Consider the following 12,391-nt stretch of genomic DNA (forward strand, 5'->3'; position numbering starts at 1 on the left):
ATTAGGCTGGCTCCATACACAGTTTGCCATCACAGCCTGTAACTCGTGTACATTCCTTTCCCTTGATTTCCAGCACAAATACAAGTCTGGATAATATACTACATAGTTAACACTTCAAAATTTCCAGGGAAAGAAAGGATCTTGATAACAGTTTGGGTTTTTTTTACAATTTTTTAAACAGTGCTGCATTATACAGATTCAAGCTATGTAAATATACTACCATATAAAAAATGTTCTAAAGTCTTCAGCAGAGTGATGTGCCTCAAGGGTAAGAAGACATTAGAGGAAGCCAAAGTAAGGCAGGACTCCTACTAATAGCATGAGAAAATGCATTCAAAGAAGCTGTATACGGAATCAAACCAGATAAGGTTTATCTATACTGACAATTTAATATGAAGACAGCTAGTATGATATTGAGGATGCAGACCTCACTGGAATTAGGCAGACACCTTTTAAAGTATGTGAGCTGGTTCTTCACAACAGCACAATTTCGAAGTAGATTTGTTTCTTATTGTAGAGGTAGCCTGCCTTCCTTAGAAGTACATTACCTGGCTAAGCTAAGTTACCTCCTCAGTCTGACTGTAATTAATTGTAATTAATTGACAGTGATTTCCCAGAGGGCAGAATCATACTTATGAGCAGGTTATTTGCTGTGCTCCAGTGCAGCAGAACTCCCAAAGGAAAACTTCCCACACAGTGTGTTGCTTAGGCAAATCTTGCAACGGATATCAAATGCTGCATTTTGAATTGTGACACGATCTTTGTCAAATGAAATAACATTTTATATTCAAGCAGCTATACAGAGAACCAAGAGCATAAACTCCCAAATTCAGCCAGAGTTTTTAATTCAGTGTCACACTGCAATATGACTTCATAATTTGCTTGTAAGGAGGGAGGCCAAGGGGTGCCTCTGAGCAGCACATACCTGCACAATTTCCAGCATCTCTGACTTGCTGATGTAGCCATTTCCATCGAGGTCGTACATGCTGAATGCCCACTTCAGCTTTTGCTCCAGTTTACCTCTTGATGTTACGCTCAAGGCTATGATGAATTCTCTGAAATCTATTGTTCCGTCTCCGTTGGCATCAAAAGTGCGGAATACATGCTCCGCAAACTTAGAAGCGTCCCCATAAGGGAAAAAGTTCCCATATATTTTTTTAAACTCCTCCATAGATAAATGTCCACTTGGACAGTCTCTCAAGAAGCCTTTGTACCACTCCTGGATCTCATGTTCTGTAAAGTCTGTACTTTCTAGCAAATCTTGCATGACTTCAGGGCGTAGTTTGCTGTTTTGCTTTCCCATGTTGGTGGCAAAATATTAACTGCAGAGGAAAAACAAAGACATACGAATTATTATAATTATTAAAACTACTACTTAATAACTATTAGCCTGGAGCCTGTAGAAGAACAGTGTGCTGGATTCTGAGCTTTCTGATAACAGTTCACTCTTGGGAAACAATTGAAGCTTTGAGCAGTCAGCACTACTACAAGTGCACTGTTGAAAAAATTAACAAGCCTAATCTACATGTTGATTACATTGTCTTTTTGCAGTCTGGAAAACTGTAATTACATTGACTTTATTACCATCCTAGTTTGCCTTTGAAATCACAAGGTAGGCAATGGGTAAGCACCCTCCATCCCAGTCATCGAACTGTCTCAAGGACCTGACCCCAATGCAGCATGTTTGGTTTTATACCTCTGACAGAAACCAGGTTGCTGTGTTCACTTGGTCTTGCTTCAAATGGGATCAAGGTGCATCTGTAGCATACACTGAAACAAAGAGCCAAAGCCCTTTTAGTTATATCTTTATATCCAGAATGAAACAGAGCAACCCAGGAGTAGACTCTCCTCTTTGCCATGGGCCACTTCCCATTTTACTTAAAAATGCAGATAAAAATCTGAACAGATTTTATTAATAGTGGATTTCCCCACCCCAAACTATAAAATTACTGCATTTTTTTAAGTTCTTCTTGTAGTTAGGAATTTGGTCTATTACTATTATCTGGGTGGTCACAGCCCTTCAGGGAAAAGAAAAAGCTTTTAAAAAAGGAAAGAGAGAAAATAAGTACCCAGACAACAAAACTGGAAATTCATTTCCCTTAAATTAATCATTAAGAAATTGGATACCACTTCTGTTAAATCACCTTAATTATATTTTATTTAAGGCAAGTTGCTACATATCACATTGTGCAGCAGATTTACTAACGACTGATGCCCTTTGGGTTTTAAGTTTTGGAGCCTGACTTTGTTGGCAACATCATCGGTTTTACTGGAAGCTTAGCACTATACCTGAATTGTGGGAAGATATTCTCTATTGACAGACACATCCCTGAGAAGTTGTCATGCGAATGACAGCCACAACTAAAATCTGGTGTATGGATAGCTTAAGTAGAATTGCAAAATAACTTACACAAGACTCCCACACTGTTGTCAGAATGGAGTCTCTGGGCCACAAAAGTGGATTTATTAACAATGTCGGGAGTGGTTAATGAGCATTCAATAAAATGTCCTTTCTAGAACAAGGTAATACTTCTTAAAAAAGAAGAAGAATGCAATATTATTACATGCCAGAAGCAATTACTGAGAAATGCACCACCATTGAAGCTAATCTACTCTCCTCTATTTGGCTCTGGGAAGAAGAAATTGAGGGTCCCCAGGTTGATGTTAATTGCTTCTTCTGATGAGAATCTCCTCTTCCCACCAATGTGAATTTGAACTCCACAAGGCAGTTAGAGGACTGACTTCTTAATCTCTTATGCTCTTGGGCCAGAAGGACCAAAAAGCTTTATTTCTCATGGGTAAAATTGTGGTGTCCATCCTAGATCTATCTGTGTCTCCACATCTGTCTGGTAACTACGTTTAGACTACAGTCTAAACTTATTGCTTACGTGGTTGATGGAGAATAGGTTCTCCTGTTCATGGAGAGGAAGCTGAAAGAGGTGAGGAGTCCTGCCCAATGGGAGTCTCTCTACCTCCTGACTATTTCAGGAGCCTTGGTGACTGCCTTGATCCAAACAATATGTTTTCCTCCGAAGTGTCTCCAAAATACTTGGAAAGTGGAAGATGCCACCTTAAAGGTACTTTTTTCTGTTGCCTTTCCTCCTGATCAAAACGTACCATACAGTTTTTAAGTAATCCAGGCTCTTAATATTCTGAAAATAGTGAAATGTCCCTGTTTTACCGGCCTGGTCCAACAGCTGCCGAGGCAGCTGAAGGTTGCGTTGCCTTCAGTGGGTGTTGGACAGAGTCCATAATAAACAACATGGGAATTAGCTGAGTGAATGGATTACATTAGGGCAGCCAGACGGGTTTATGTCAGGCAAAACAACACAAGCAGAGCCTGTCAGCAGGATGGAAAAGCAACTGGACAAGTGAAATGGTCAGACTTAGTTTAGCATGGCATCAGTTTAATACAAACCCAACCAGTAAAATCCCTACAATAGGTAGCAGCCACCCACACCCACGATCAGCAGCTATTCTGCAGCCCCAGGGGCTGCACACTTTTCAGACCACTGGAGTAGAAAGGGAAGATCTCTGACTAATGCGCAAGCCAGCTGCCGTAGGAATGAGCTGGCATTAGTGATATAATCCCTTGCTGATTTTTAATATCTCAAACATTTGAAAATGCAAAACTCAGCTTGCATGCTTCCAGTGCAGAGTCTTTTGAAAAATAAAATAGTGAAGCAACATGCAGGTAGTGGCCTTCAAGAGGTAGCTGATAAGAAGGTGTTTCAGTCCAAAAAATGATGCCTTTGTAGCTGCACATGGCTGCAGGTGAAATATATTTTTACCAAATAATAAAAGTGCAGAGTAGTAGAACACATTGCATTGCATTTGTAGGAACAAAACATCACAATCAGAAAAAGTTATGTTCTCCAGGCACAGAGAGTGAGCTAACCATATGCAACTTGCAGTAAGGGGTTGAAATTCTCAGCCACTGTGATGCCAGGCAACACAGTAAAAAACTGGTAGAATTATTTTTGAGTCCACTTTTGATTAATTTGTATAATATTCTTTGTCCTCCAGATTGTTCCTTATTAATACGTGGTGTACTAGGAACTATAATGATGGGATTTATTGTGCCCATTCTGTCTACAACAGATCAAAATGCTTTTGCAGTCCAAGTACAGAAAATCCTTGAAGACACTTGAAGATTCTTTAAATCACTGCATGTACTGCTTCTTGCCTCTTCAGGATAGATTAGATTATCGGCAAAATACAGCGAGCTAAGACAACATCAGCTAAAAATGACAGCAATCAACGCACAGAAAGAAATAAAACCGGCTTTAATCTTTATGACCTCTGTAGATGTTCCAAATTTCTAAAATATGATTAAATGTTAAAAATACATGTAAATGGCAAACAGCAACTGCAGCAGCAAAGTAAAATATTGACAATACTGAGAAATGGATTGTTGTAGGTGTACAAAACAAAGACAAATTGAATATCGAATGATTATTTTTTAGTTGGATTTCTACAATTTCTCCCTCTGATACAATTGTGTTAGATGTAATATACATGAATGACTTCCTACATGGAAGAACATGACATACAAAAGTATTAAGGTCCTAATTATGAAGGCAATATTATTTGGTAAAAGAATGTGCTGCATTTATGGCTTGAAGGGTTGATACCATTTCAGCCAACAACTACAGCAGATCAGAAAGGAAAGCATCACTGCTGTGTGGTTGTTACGGAAAGAATATCTGTTCACTGATATTGTAGAAAATGTCATGGGCACTGCTCCATGAAGTAAATGCTTTGAGCCTAATCAGGTCTAGGTGCAGAGTTTTTAAGACAAGACTGAAGACAGAGCATTTTGACAGACAACAGGCTGTGAAATTCAGTGTCTAAGAGAATAAATAAATGAGGTAGTGACTGACACCACACCAACTGACTGCCCCTGCAGTGCAGTATATTGTGTGCAGACAGGGCGTTGATGCTGTTATAGCCTTCTCCTTATGTAGGGAGAATTAACTGGTAGAAAGGCAATGAACACTTACTCTATCATGTGTGTCTTGTCAGCAGTTTGCTGCTGCTCATATGTAGTTGTTACCTTGATCTGAAACCTGAGGGTAAGGCAAACACAGCGCCTGCTTAAGCAGGAGCTGTGAAGCTGCAGCTAACCCATAGCTGTGTGAATGCAATATGAGCATCTAAGCACATTTCCTTAATAGAAATCAAACTTTTTTTTTTTTGTTGGGGGTTTGCTATAATAAGCAAGTGTTAGCAACACATTTCTAACAATGCTCTTGCTCTTCACACTTGACAACCATCGTATAAAGACAATCCTTTTTTTTGTTTTAATTGGTTGAGCACAGCCTGCCAAAGACAGCAAGACATCTTAATTTTGGTTTAGGCTTAAACCTGGAAGAAATACCACTGATGAGAAAAAATAAAATGAGAAAGGGGAAAGTGTTACTCTAAAAATGGAGCATTTAGCGTATTGGATACTTCATAGCTAACAGAGTATAAAGCACCAGAAAGGTGCAAAGAATCAGTTTGGAGGCAAGTTCTGCTTGATACATTTCCAGTGGGGATAGCAAGACAAATCACAGCATTGGCTTGACTGCAGAGACCGTGTGAAAGTGAAGGCAGAAAACTTTTCAGAAAGAAGCAATGAAAGCCCCATTGTGTGGTTTCAGTACTATTTCACAATTTTAAATTAGAAAGTACAGGATAACAATACAGGAGCTTTAGGGAACTATCTTTCAGTGGCAAGGAGATAACACTGGACGGTGCAGGAAGCCTTTTACACAGTCGGCTTATACAGTCCTAAAGCCACAGGATGCTCACAGATGAAATTCTGGGGCATGAATGGAGGAAGTTTCATTAACGCACCACTAAAATGAGCAGAACACTTCTCCAGCACAGCTGAGAGGCAGATGGATGATGGATATACCACTACCAGCTTATGTGGCTGGCAACATGGCTCTGCAAACTACAGAAAATAAGGATAAACCACCTCATTATTGTTTGCCTTCAGAAACTGCTGTTTCTTGGTTTCTTGCACACGTAGTCTCACCTGTTTCCAAGAAATAATGCACTTACGGAGGAAATGCTGTCTTTAATATTTCTAACACATAATTTGCAATTTATCCTGAGAATAGCAACAGTGGGATTTCAATCTCTGCCAAACAGCTGAAGAAGTTTCTGATGACTGCTGACATAAGCCAAAGGCTGAGCAGGACAGCAGCATCACTCTGAACCAGTGCTGCTACCTGACAGTCCAAGAAAGCAGCACTCCAGGATGAGTCAGTTCCCTGTGGCAGTGCCTAATGGCTTGTCTGCAGTACAACTGCTTTCTGCAGCCCCTGTGGTTCTCCACTCACCTTCTTCATTGTTTTTTCCTTCAGAGTAACTGTTGTTTGCTACTAAAACCTAGACATGTGACAAGTGGTCTCATGCACAGCATCTACCTCCCAAATTGTCTATACATCTGGATGTGTCAGGGATCAATCTTCCATGCCTTACCCTCCAACAGTCGTCAGCTGTCACTGCACACCAGCTACCACAGGAGTGGGAAGCACAGCATCCTTGCAAGCTAAATTCTCCTGCCATCACCTTCTGCCACTCCTTCCAGTTACATTTCTGCCAGTCACTGTGCAACTCACATCTGTCACAAGCTCAAAGAAAGGCTACTGCTCTGCTCTGGTTGACCAAACCTCTGGTTATCCAAAGCTAATGGCATGGTATCCCCTTACCTTGTGATAAGGGGAGGATGCCAGAGGAAGATTATGGTTCCTCTCAGAGCACGGGACTTGGCTGGGAATGTGTCCCCAGGGCTTCCAGGCCAAATTTTTGCCCTATTCTCAACACTTTTCACAGTAAGAGCTACTCTCTTCCTTCTCTGCCAGCTATCATTGCTTCATATACCAAAAGCCAGTTCATCAATTGCAGCATGTGGCAGTCTCTGCAAATTCTGCTGTAATATGTGATCCAGTGTACACATGCTTCCAGATGCATCTCTGGCTCCTCTTTGTGCCCTTGCAGAATGGGAGAAGGTACGTGCATTTACAAAAGTTAAGGTGTTGGTAAACACTTTCTGGTGTAAAAGCCATTTCCTTCTTAAGGTCAGTTACTCCTTCAGGCTGTAATTCTGCTAACTGCTGTTCAAGCTATATACTGAAATGATTCAAAGCTGTAGCTATCTCAAATGACACAGTTTCTTTCCATCTGCGTATACTCTTTCACTGTGGCTGGAACATCAGCATTGCCATGGCCTAATCATGAATGCAAACCCAACAGTAAGTATGGACACCACACTGTTCATCCTCTTGTAGCTCTCCAGTGGGACTCAGGTGAGCAAGGCAGGAACGTCAGCTGGGTGATGTCTGCAGTGCTCCAGGACAGGGAAACTCTGTAATCATTCACTGAGTTCCCAATGAGCTGATCAGTCAGACTGCTCTTCTTTCGCACTGCTTTCATCTTGCCCTTCTAATGTTCACAATTTCAGAGCCACCTCAAGCACTGCTCTCCACCTCCCAGCTGGAAATTTCAGTGCCCATGCAGGATCCCACTGGTGGGACATAGCGTTTTTCTGTCAGAGCAGCAGAAGTGCTGAAAAGAATAAATTCTCGGGTATTAGCCTCTCACCATGAAGTGCAAACACTACCTGGTCAGTAGATTTTCCTTCTTGGTTCCACAGAAAACTACACCACGGGCTCTTGGAAACGGTCACTATGTTTCTTTCTAGCCATTTCTAGTTTGTTTTCACACGTTCATTTGAGAAACCAGTGCAGAAATGCTTGCCAAGAAAGGCTTTTGTATATTTTTTTTTTAAAAACCCAGCATCTTGGAGCTTATTTTTGAAAGAAAACCAAACTTATTAAAAATCGCAGAGGGACTTAACAAAAAAACCAATACTTGTGGAGTAAAATTCTGAGCCTTGCCATCCTTAATTTATCTGCTTATATTGGCGAACAGCAAAAAATGGATAAAATTCACAAGCAAGATTTATTAAAAAAATCTGACACTCTCTTATGTATATTCACAAGCAAAAGCAGTAAATAGATTTGTAGTGCCTGAAATATTCAGAGTTAAACTTCTGACTAAGACTAGCAGACACTGAAGAACAAGAAGGAAGAATGATGCTGAAATTGAGAGAAAAAAAAAACAGAAGAAGAGGAGTGGATGGGATCATCATTCAATATTTATGCTTTATTTGTCAATACAAAGAACAGGGGACAAATGACACACAGTTACCCATTGGCGCAACTTAACATGTTCTACACAATAAATTTCACTCATTTTGTATTAGGCTCTTAGTTTGATTCCAGGATCCTGACATTTTCATTGCTGCAAGTTACTGTTTTGTTTTGTGTCACCCTCCTACTCTTCCAGACCCCCTTATTGTCATTCTTACCCTATTAAAAGGAGGGGATCCTTTCCCCTAATTGCTCATTTGACGGAAGTACTGTGCTTTCCTGCTACAGCCCCCAGGAGAAACTCAAGGCAAGAAATAAAATTAAAACATTTCTAGTTCTGTCCTTTGAGGTGGACAGTCTAAGCAGGAGCAGCTGCACAGAGTTTGTGTGTTTCAAACTTGGAGATGCTTACAGATATCAAACATCAAAAGCCCAGGCTCTTATCCCTTCAGATTTACCCTGGCTGAGAAATGCTACAGCTGCTCCACTTTGTCTCCTGTTTCTCTTTATCATAATTCCTTTGTGCATTTTAGCAACGAGGGCTGGTGTGGGGGTGGAGGAGGGAGAAACAGCAGAAAGGCAGCACCCCTGTCAATAAATGCTAGTACATTGCTGCCGGGGTCTTCAGCATCAGTGTGGTAACTAGATAACAGCCTAGTGATTATCACATCACTCTCATCAGCACTGCCTATGAGCAGCAAAAGGGATGATGCCCTCCCACACCCTTCCCTCTGTATCAGCCTCAGCAAGACTGGGGCTTCCAGAGAAGATGTCTGTTTGCAAAGCATTTCCTGTAAGGCTGACTGTGTGATACAGGGAAAATGACAAGGCATGAGTATTTCTGATACTGGGAGCTGGGGGAAACCAGCACACTATGAGGATTCACACAGCATGGCATCTTGTACGTTGACTCCTCTTGTATTGTCAGTGTTTCCTCTTAACACCTTGCATTTAGGGCTCAGAGCTCATGAAACTGCTCCTAATTGAAAAGTAGTGTATACGTACAATATATCTATCAAAATGAACTCTCTGTATTTGCTTATGTAATAGCCTCTGTCTGCTCTTCCTCCACCCACCAGATTTTGATTGCACGGGGGTGTTACCAGTTCTGTTCTTAAGCTACTGGTGATAAGCTACTTGCTGCTGCATTGGGAGCACGACCGCTACACAGGGGAGGTGGAGGTCACCCACTTTAGCACAAAATCTCTGCCACTTCAGACAGAACGCACGTCACCTTCAGGAAGGTTTTCTGCTCACTTAAGGTATAACCTCTGCCTCTGCACACCGAAGGTGGCTAGAAAAAGGACTACTGGAGCTACACATAAATCAATTAATGCTCCCAGATCCTACAGTGACCCTCCAAGGTGTAAGTGGGTGTAAATGGGGGCCCTGTGCTCCCCTGTGCACGTGGGGGCAAGTCGTGACCTCCAGCCTTGCTCAGTGCCCTGGGCTTTGTCCCGAGTGCTTTGGGAGGTGATGCAGAGAACCACCAACCTATGAGCAGTGTGAACAATAATGTTACAGATTTTGGTCAATCATTCCCCATTGCCAAGGCTTCACCCACTCAGGACTGTTTGAAAGTAACATTTACCCTGCTTAGTGAGAAATAAGGAAATAAAAAAGAAAACAGAAACAAGACAAGAGGGGGAAACTTATACAGATTTGGTTAAACTCTGTTCTGAGACTCCCAAATGGTCTCACTATTTCATTTCATTTCTTCCTCATTCTTAAAGAGCACACAACAATAAAAGTCATGCCAATATTCATGCGCTTTTCTGGTTCATAATAATTCTTTTATGAAAAGCAACATTTTACTACAGGTTTTGTAAGAAAAACCTTGTTCATTAATCCTGGGTAGAACCATCTAAGGTCTTCAAAATAACTAACTCTCTCTCTTGACAGACTTCATATGATGCTTTTGGGAATTATATATATATTTATATATTTGATTTCTTCAAACTCTATGGAAATAGTATTTTTGTAAAAGTATGTTTGCCTTTGTCTAATTTTGTATGATAAAGGGCAAGAGAGACTTTGCCAACCCAGTACATTACGACATCCAGCCTCAGGAGGCTCTTTTTTCCAGATTTAACTGCATTTAACTCTTTCACTAAGCACAGGACGTCTGTGGTACTTATAAATACAAGTGTTAAGCTAACAACAGGGGAGCTGGCAGAATCTCTCAGCCTGTTCCAGCTGGAGATGATTCTATCTAGCAACGTTCTTTCAAAAGGAGACCATATATCAAGATCTGAATGACAGCTTCTGCAGTTACCGTGTCTCCTATTATAAGAGCAATTTGAGAGCATAAAGTTTCTTTGTTTAACAATTCCTTCCTGTACCACATTTCCTAAAATGCTCAAGGTCTTCTCTTTCGAGTGCCCAGCACCCACAATTAACCTCAAGCTTCTTGAAAGAGACACATCTTCCATTTGGGCACCTGTGTAATAGGCAGCTTCTGAAAAAGCATCTGTACCCAGCAAACTGAGATCTCCCAAAAAATCACACCACTTATTTTGATACCTAACAAGGGCCTGAGTGCTTCAGAAAAGCCAGCCTTCCTACTTGTCTGCGTCACTGCACTAAAGCTTTTTCCTGATACTCACATCTCCAGCTATATCAAATGCGGTTCATTCTCTTCTCTCCTGAAATGCTTTTCTCCTTTGTGTAAGGCACTCACCGGCAGCAACATTATCTTTCCCAATGCACCCAGGCGCACCAGTCATCAAACTCATCTAGCAGCAACTTCATCAGGTTTCTAATCTGTCCTACATCTCGTTTGGTCCTTTTATGTAACCATACATGCAATACCTTGGTGGAAAGCAGTGGAAACTAAAGCAGAAAGCTATTGTTGCACAAAGTAACACAAGAAGCTGATGTGAATTCATGATCTTGATTTTTTCTATCTTTGTGAATAAATAGCATGTGACTCCCAGAGAGTGACATTTGTGCTTACTCTACCCTTAAAAATACTGTTAACAGATGGTCTCCTACCACACAGCAGAGACTTGGTGTTGACGGATAAAATGAATGCATGATATTGGAAAAACTGGAGCCATTAACTGGCAAATTAGATATTTTTAAAGAAATTCTTATGCTGGAGAAAGGAATGATGGTGTAGCTTCCTACCTGGAGAAAAACTGTGACTTTTCATTCCATATTGAAGAAATTTAGTGGAACTTTCTGTGGAAAGTAAGCAACAGGAGAGTGAGAGTGGGAGGCTCTAGCAGCCAGGGCCAGAATCCTGCTAAGGAGAGGGAAAGAAGACGCACTGAGATAATGACAGAGTTTACAAGTTCATAAATAAGAAGGCCCATGCCAGGGTTGATTGGTCCAGCACCTAGTTCTGTCATGTGTGCCCAAACACAAGGGACACGTATGGATATGTAAGAACAGATATGGATGACTAAAGGAATTTTGTAGGAGTTGTAGGAAATCCTTAAAGCAGTTTTCAAAAAAGCTTCTAAACTGCAGATAAAGTGTTAATTTTCCCTTTGTGCATGTCTTATTTCTCAGAATTTTTACATCCTTGAAATTGAAAGATGATTCTATGAATTACTGACCCTGGAAGAACAGCAATGGGTGAATGCTTTTTCGGTAGTATTCACTTCCATCAGGTAACACAGCTTAGCTGAAATCAAAACGTTTTGTGGAAATAGGTCACACTCAGGAAAGCAAACTCTCGGGAAATGTCAAAATTGATAATTTCAACTTTATCTTTTCCTTTTAATAAAGCAAAAAGCTTCAGTATGACTTAATCTTTCTATTAGTTTTGTTTTTCTGTTTATATTAGATGTTAATTTTAGCATTACAGTAGTTTTGACATTATTGAGAAAATAACTTGGTGTTTCCAGATAATTTTTAACCTCCGTCCCATCAGGAAATTTTGATGGTTTGATCCAATTTGCAGTGAAAATAAATATAAATGTCAAAATTTCCTTTGGAACAGGAGTGTCAGATTCTAACCAGCTCTAATCAAAAACAAAGCCATCTGCTTTATATTAATGACTTAGGGCAGTGTGTAATGCTGCAGAATAGGGTAATATTCTGCTGTTCAGCTTTGCTCATGGAAGTCAATGACATATGGCAAGTTTCTTGCTCATAGTTGTCTAGGGAAGTTTGAGACTATCCAGTTTTATTTTATTTTTCATGCTGCCTTGCCAAATTCATGGAATTCATCATTCAAACCCAAGATTATTCCTGCAAATGTATAAGAAAACATCCTCCCAGTGACATACGGCACA

At 40.6% G+C, this 12,391-nt stretch overlaps 1 protein-coding gene across 1 annotated transcript in view; it reads right to left on the minus strand.

Moving 5' to 3' along the window:
• NCALD (neurocalcin delta) overlaps positions 1-12,391 on the minus strand; it is a 53,112-nt gene that overhangs the window by 7,518 nt on the left and 33,203 nt on the right. The window contains exon 2 of the mRNA XM_069854436.1: positions 926-1,322. Within this exon, the coding sequence (XP_069710537.1) occupies positions 926-1,303 (378 nt within the window). The 5' untranslated portion in view covers positions 1,304-1,322. The remainder of the gene's footprint in view (positions 1-925; positions 1,323-12,391) is intronic.

Source organism: Phaenicophaeus curvirostris, chromosome 3 (assembly GCF_032191515.1).
Source record: "Phaenicophaeus curvirostris isolate KB17595 chromosome 3, BPBGC_Pcur_1.0, whole genome shotgun sequence".
Taxonomy (NCBI): domain Eukaryota; kingdom Metazoa; phylum Chordata; class Aves; order Cuculiformes; family Cuculidae; genus Phaenicophaeus; species Phaenicophaeus curvirostris.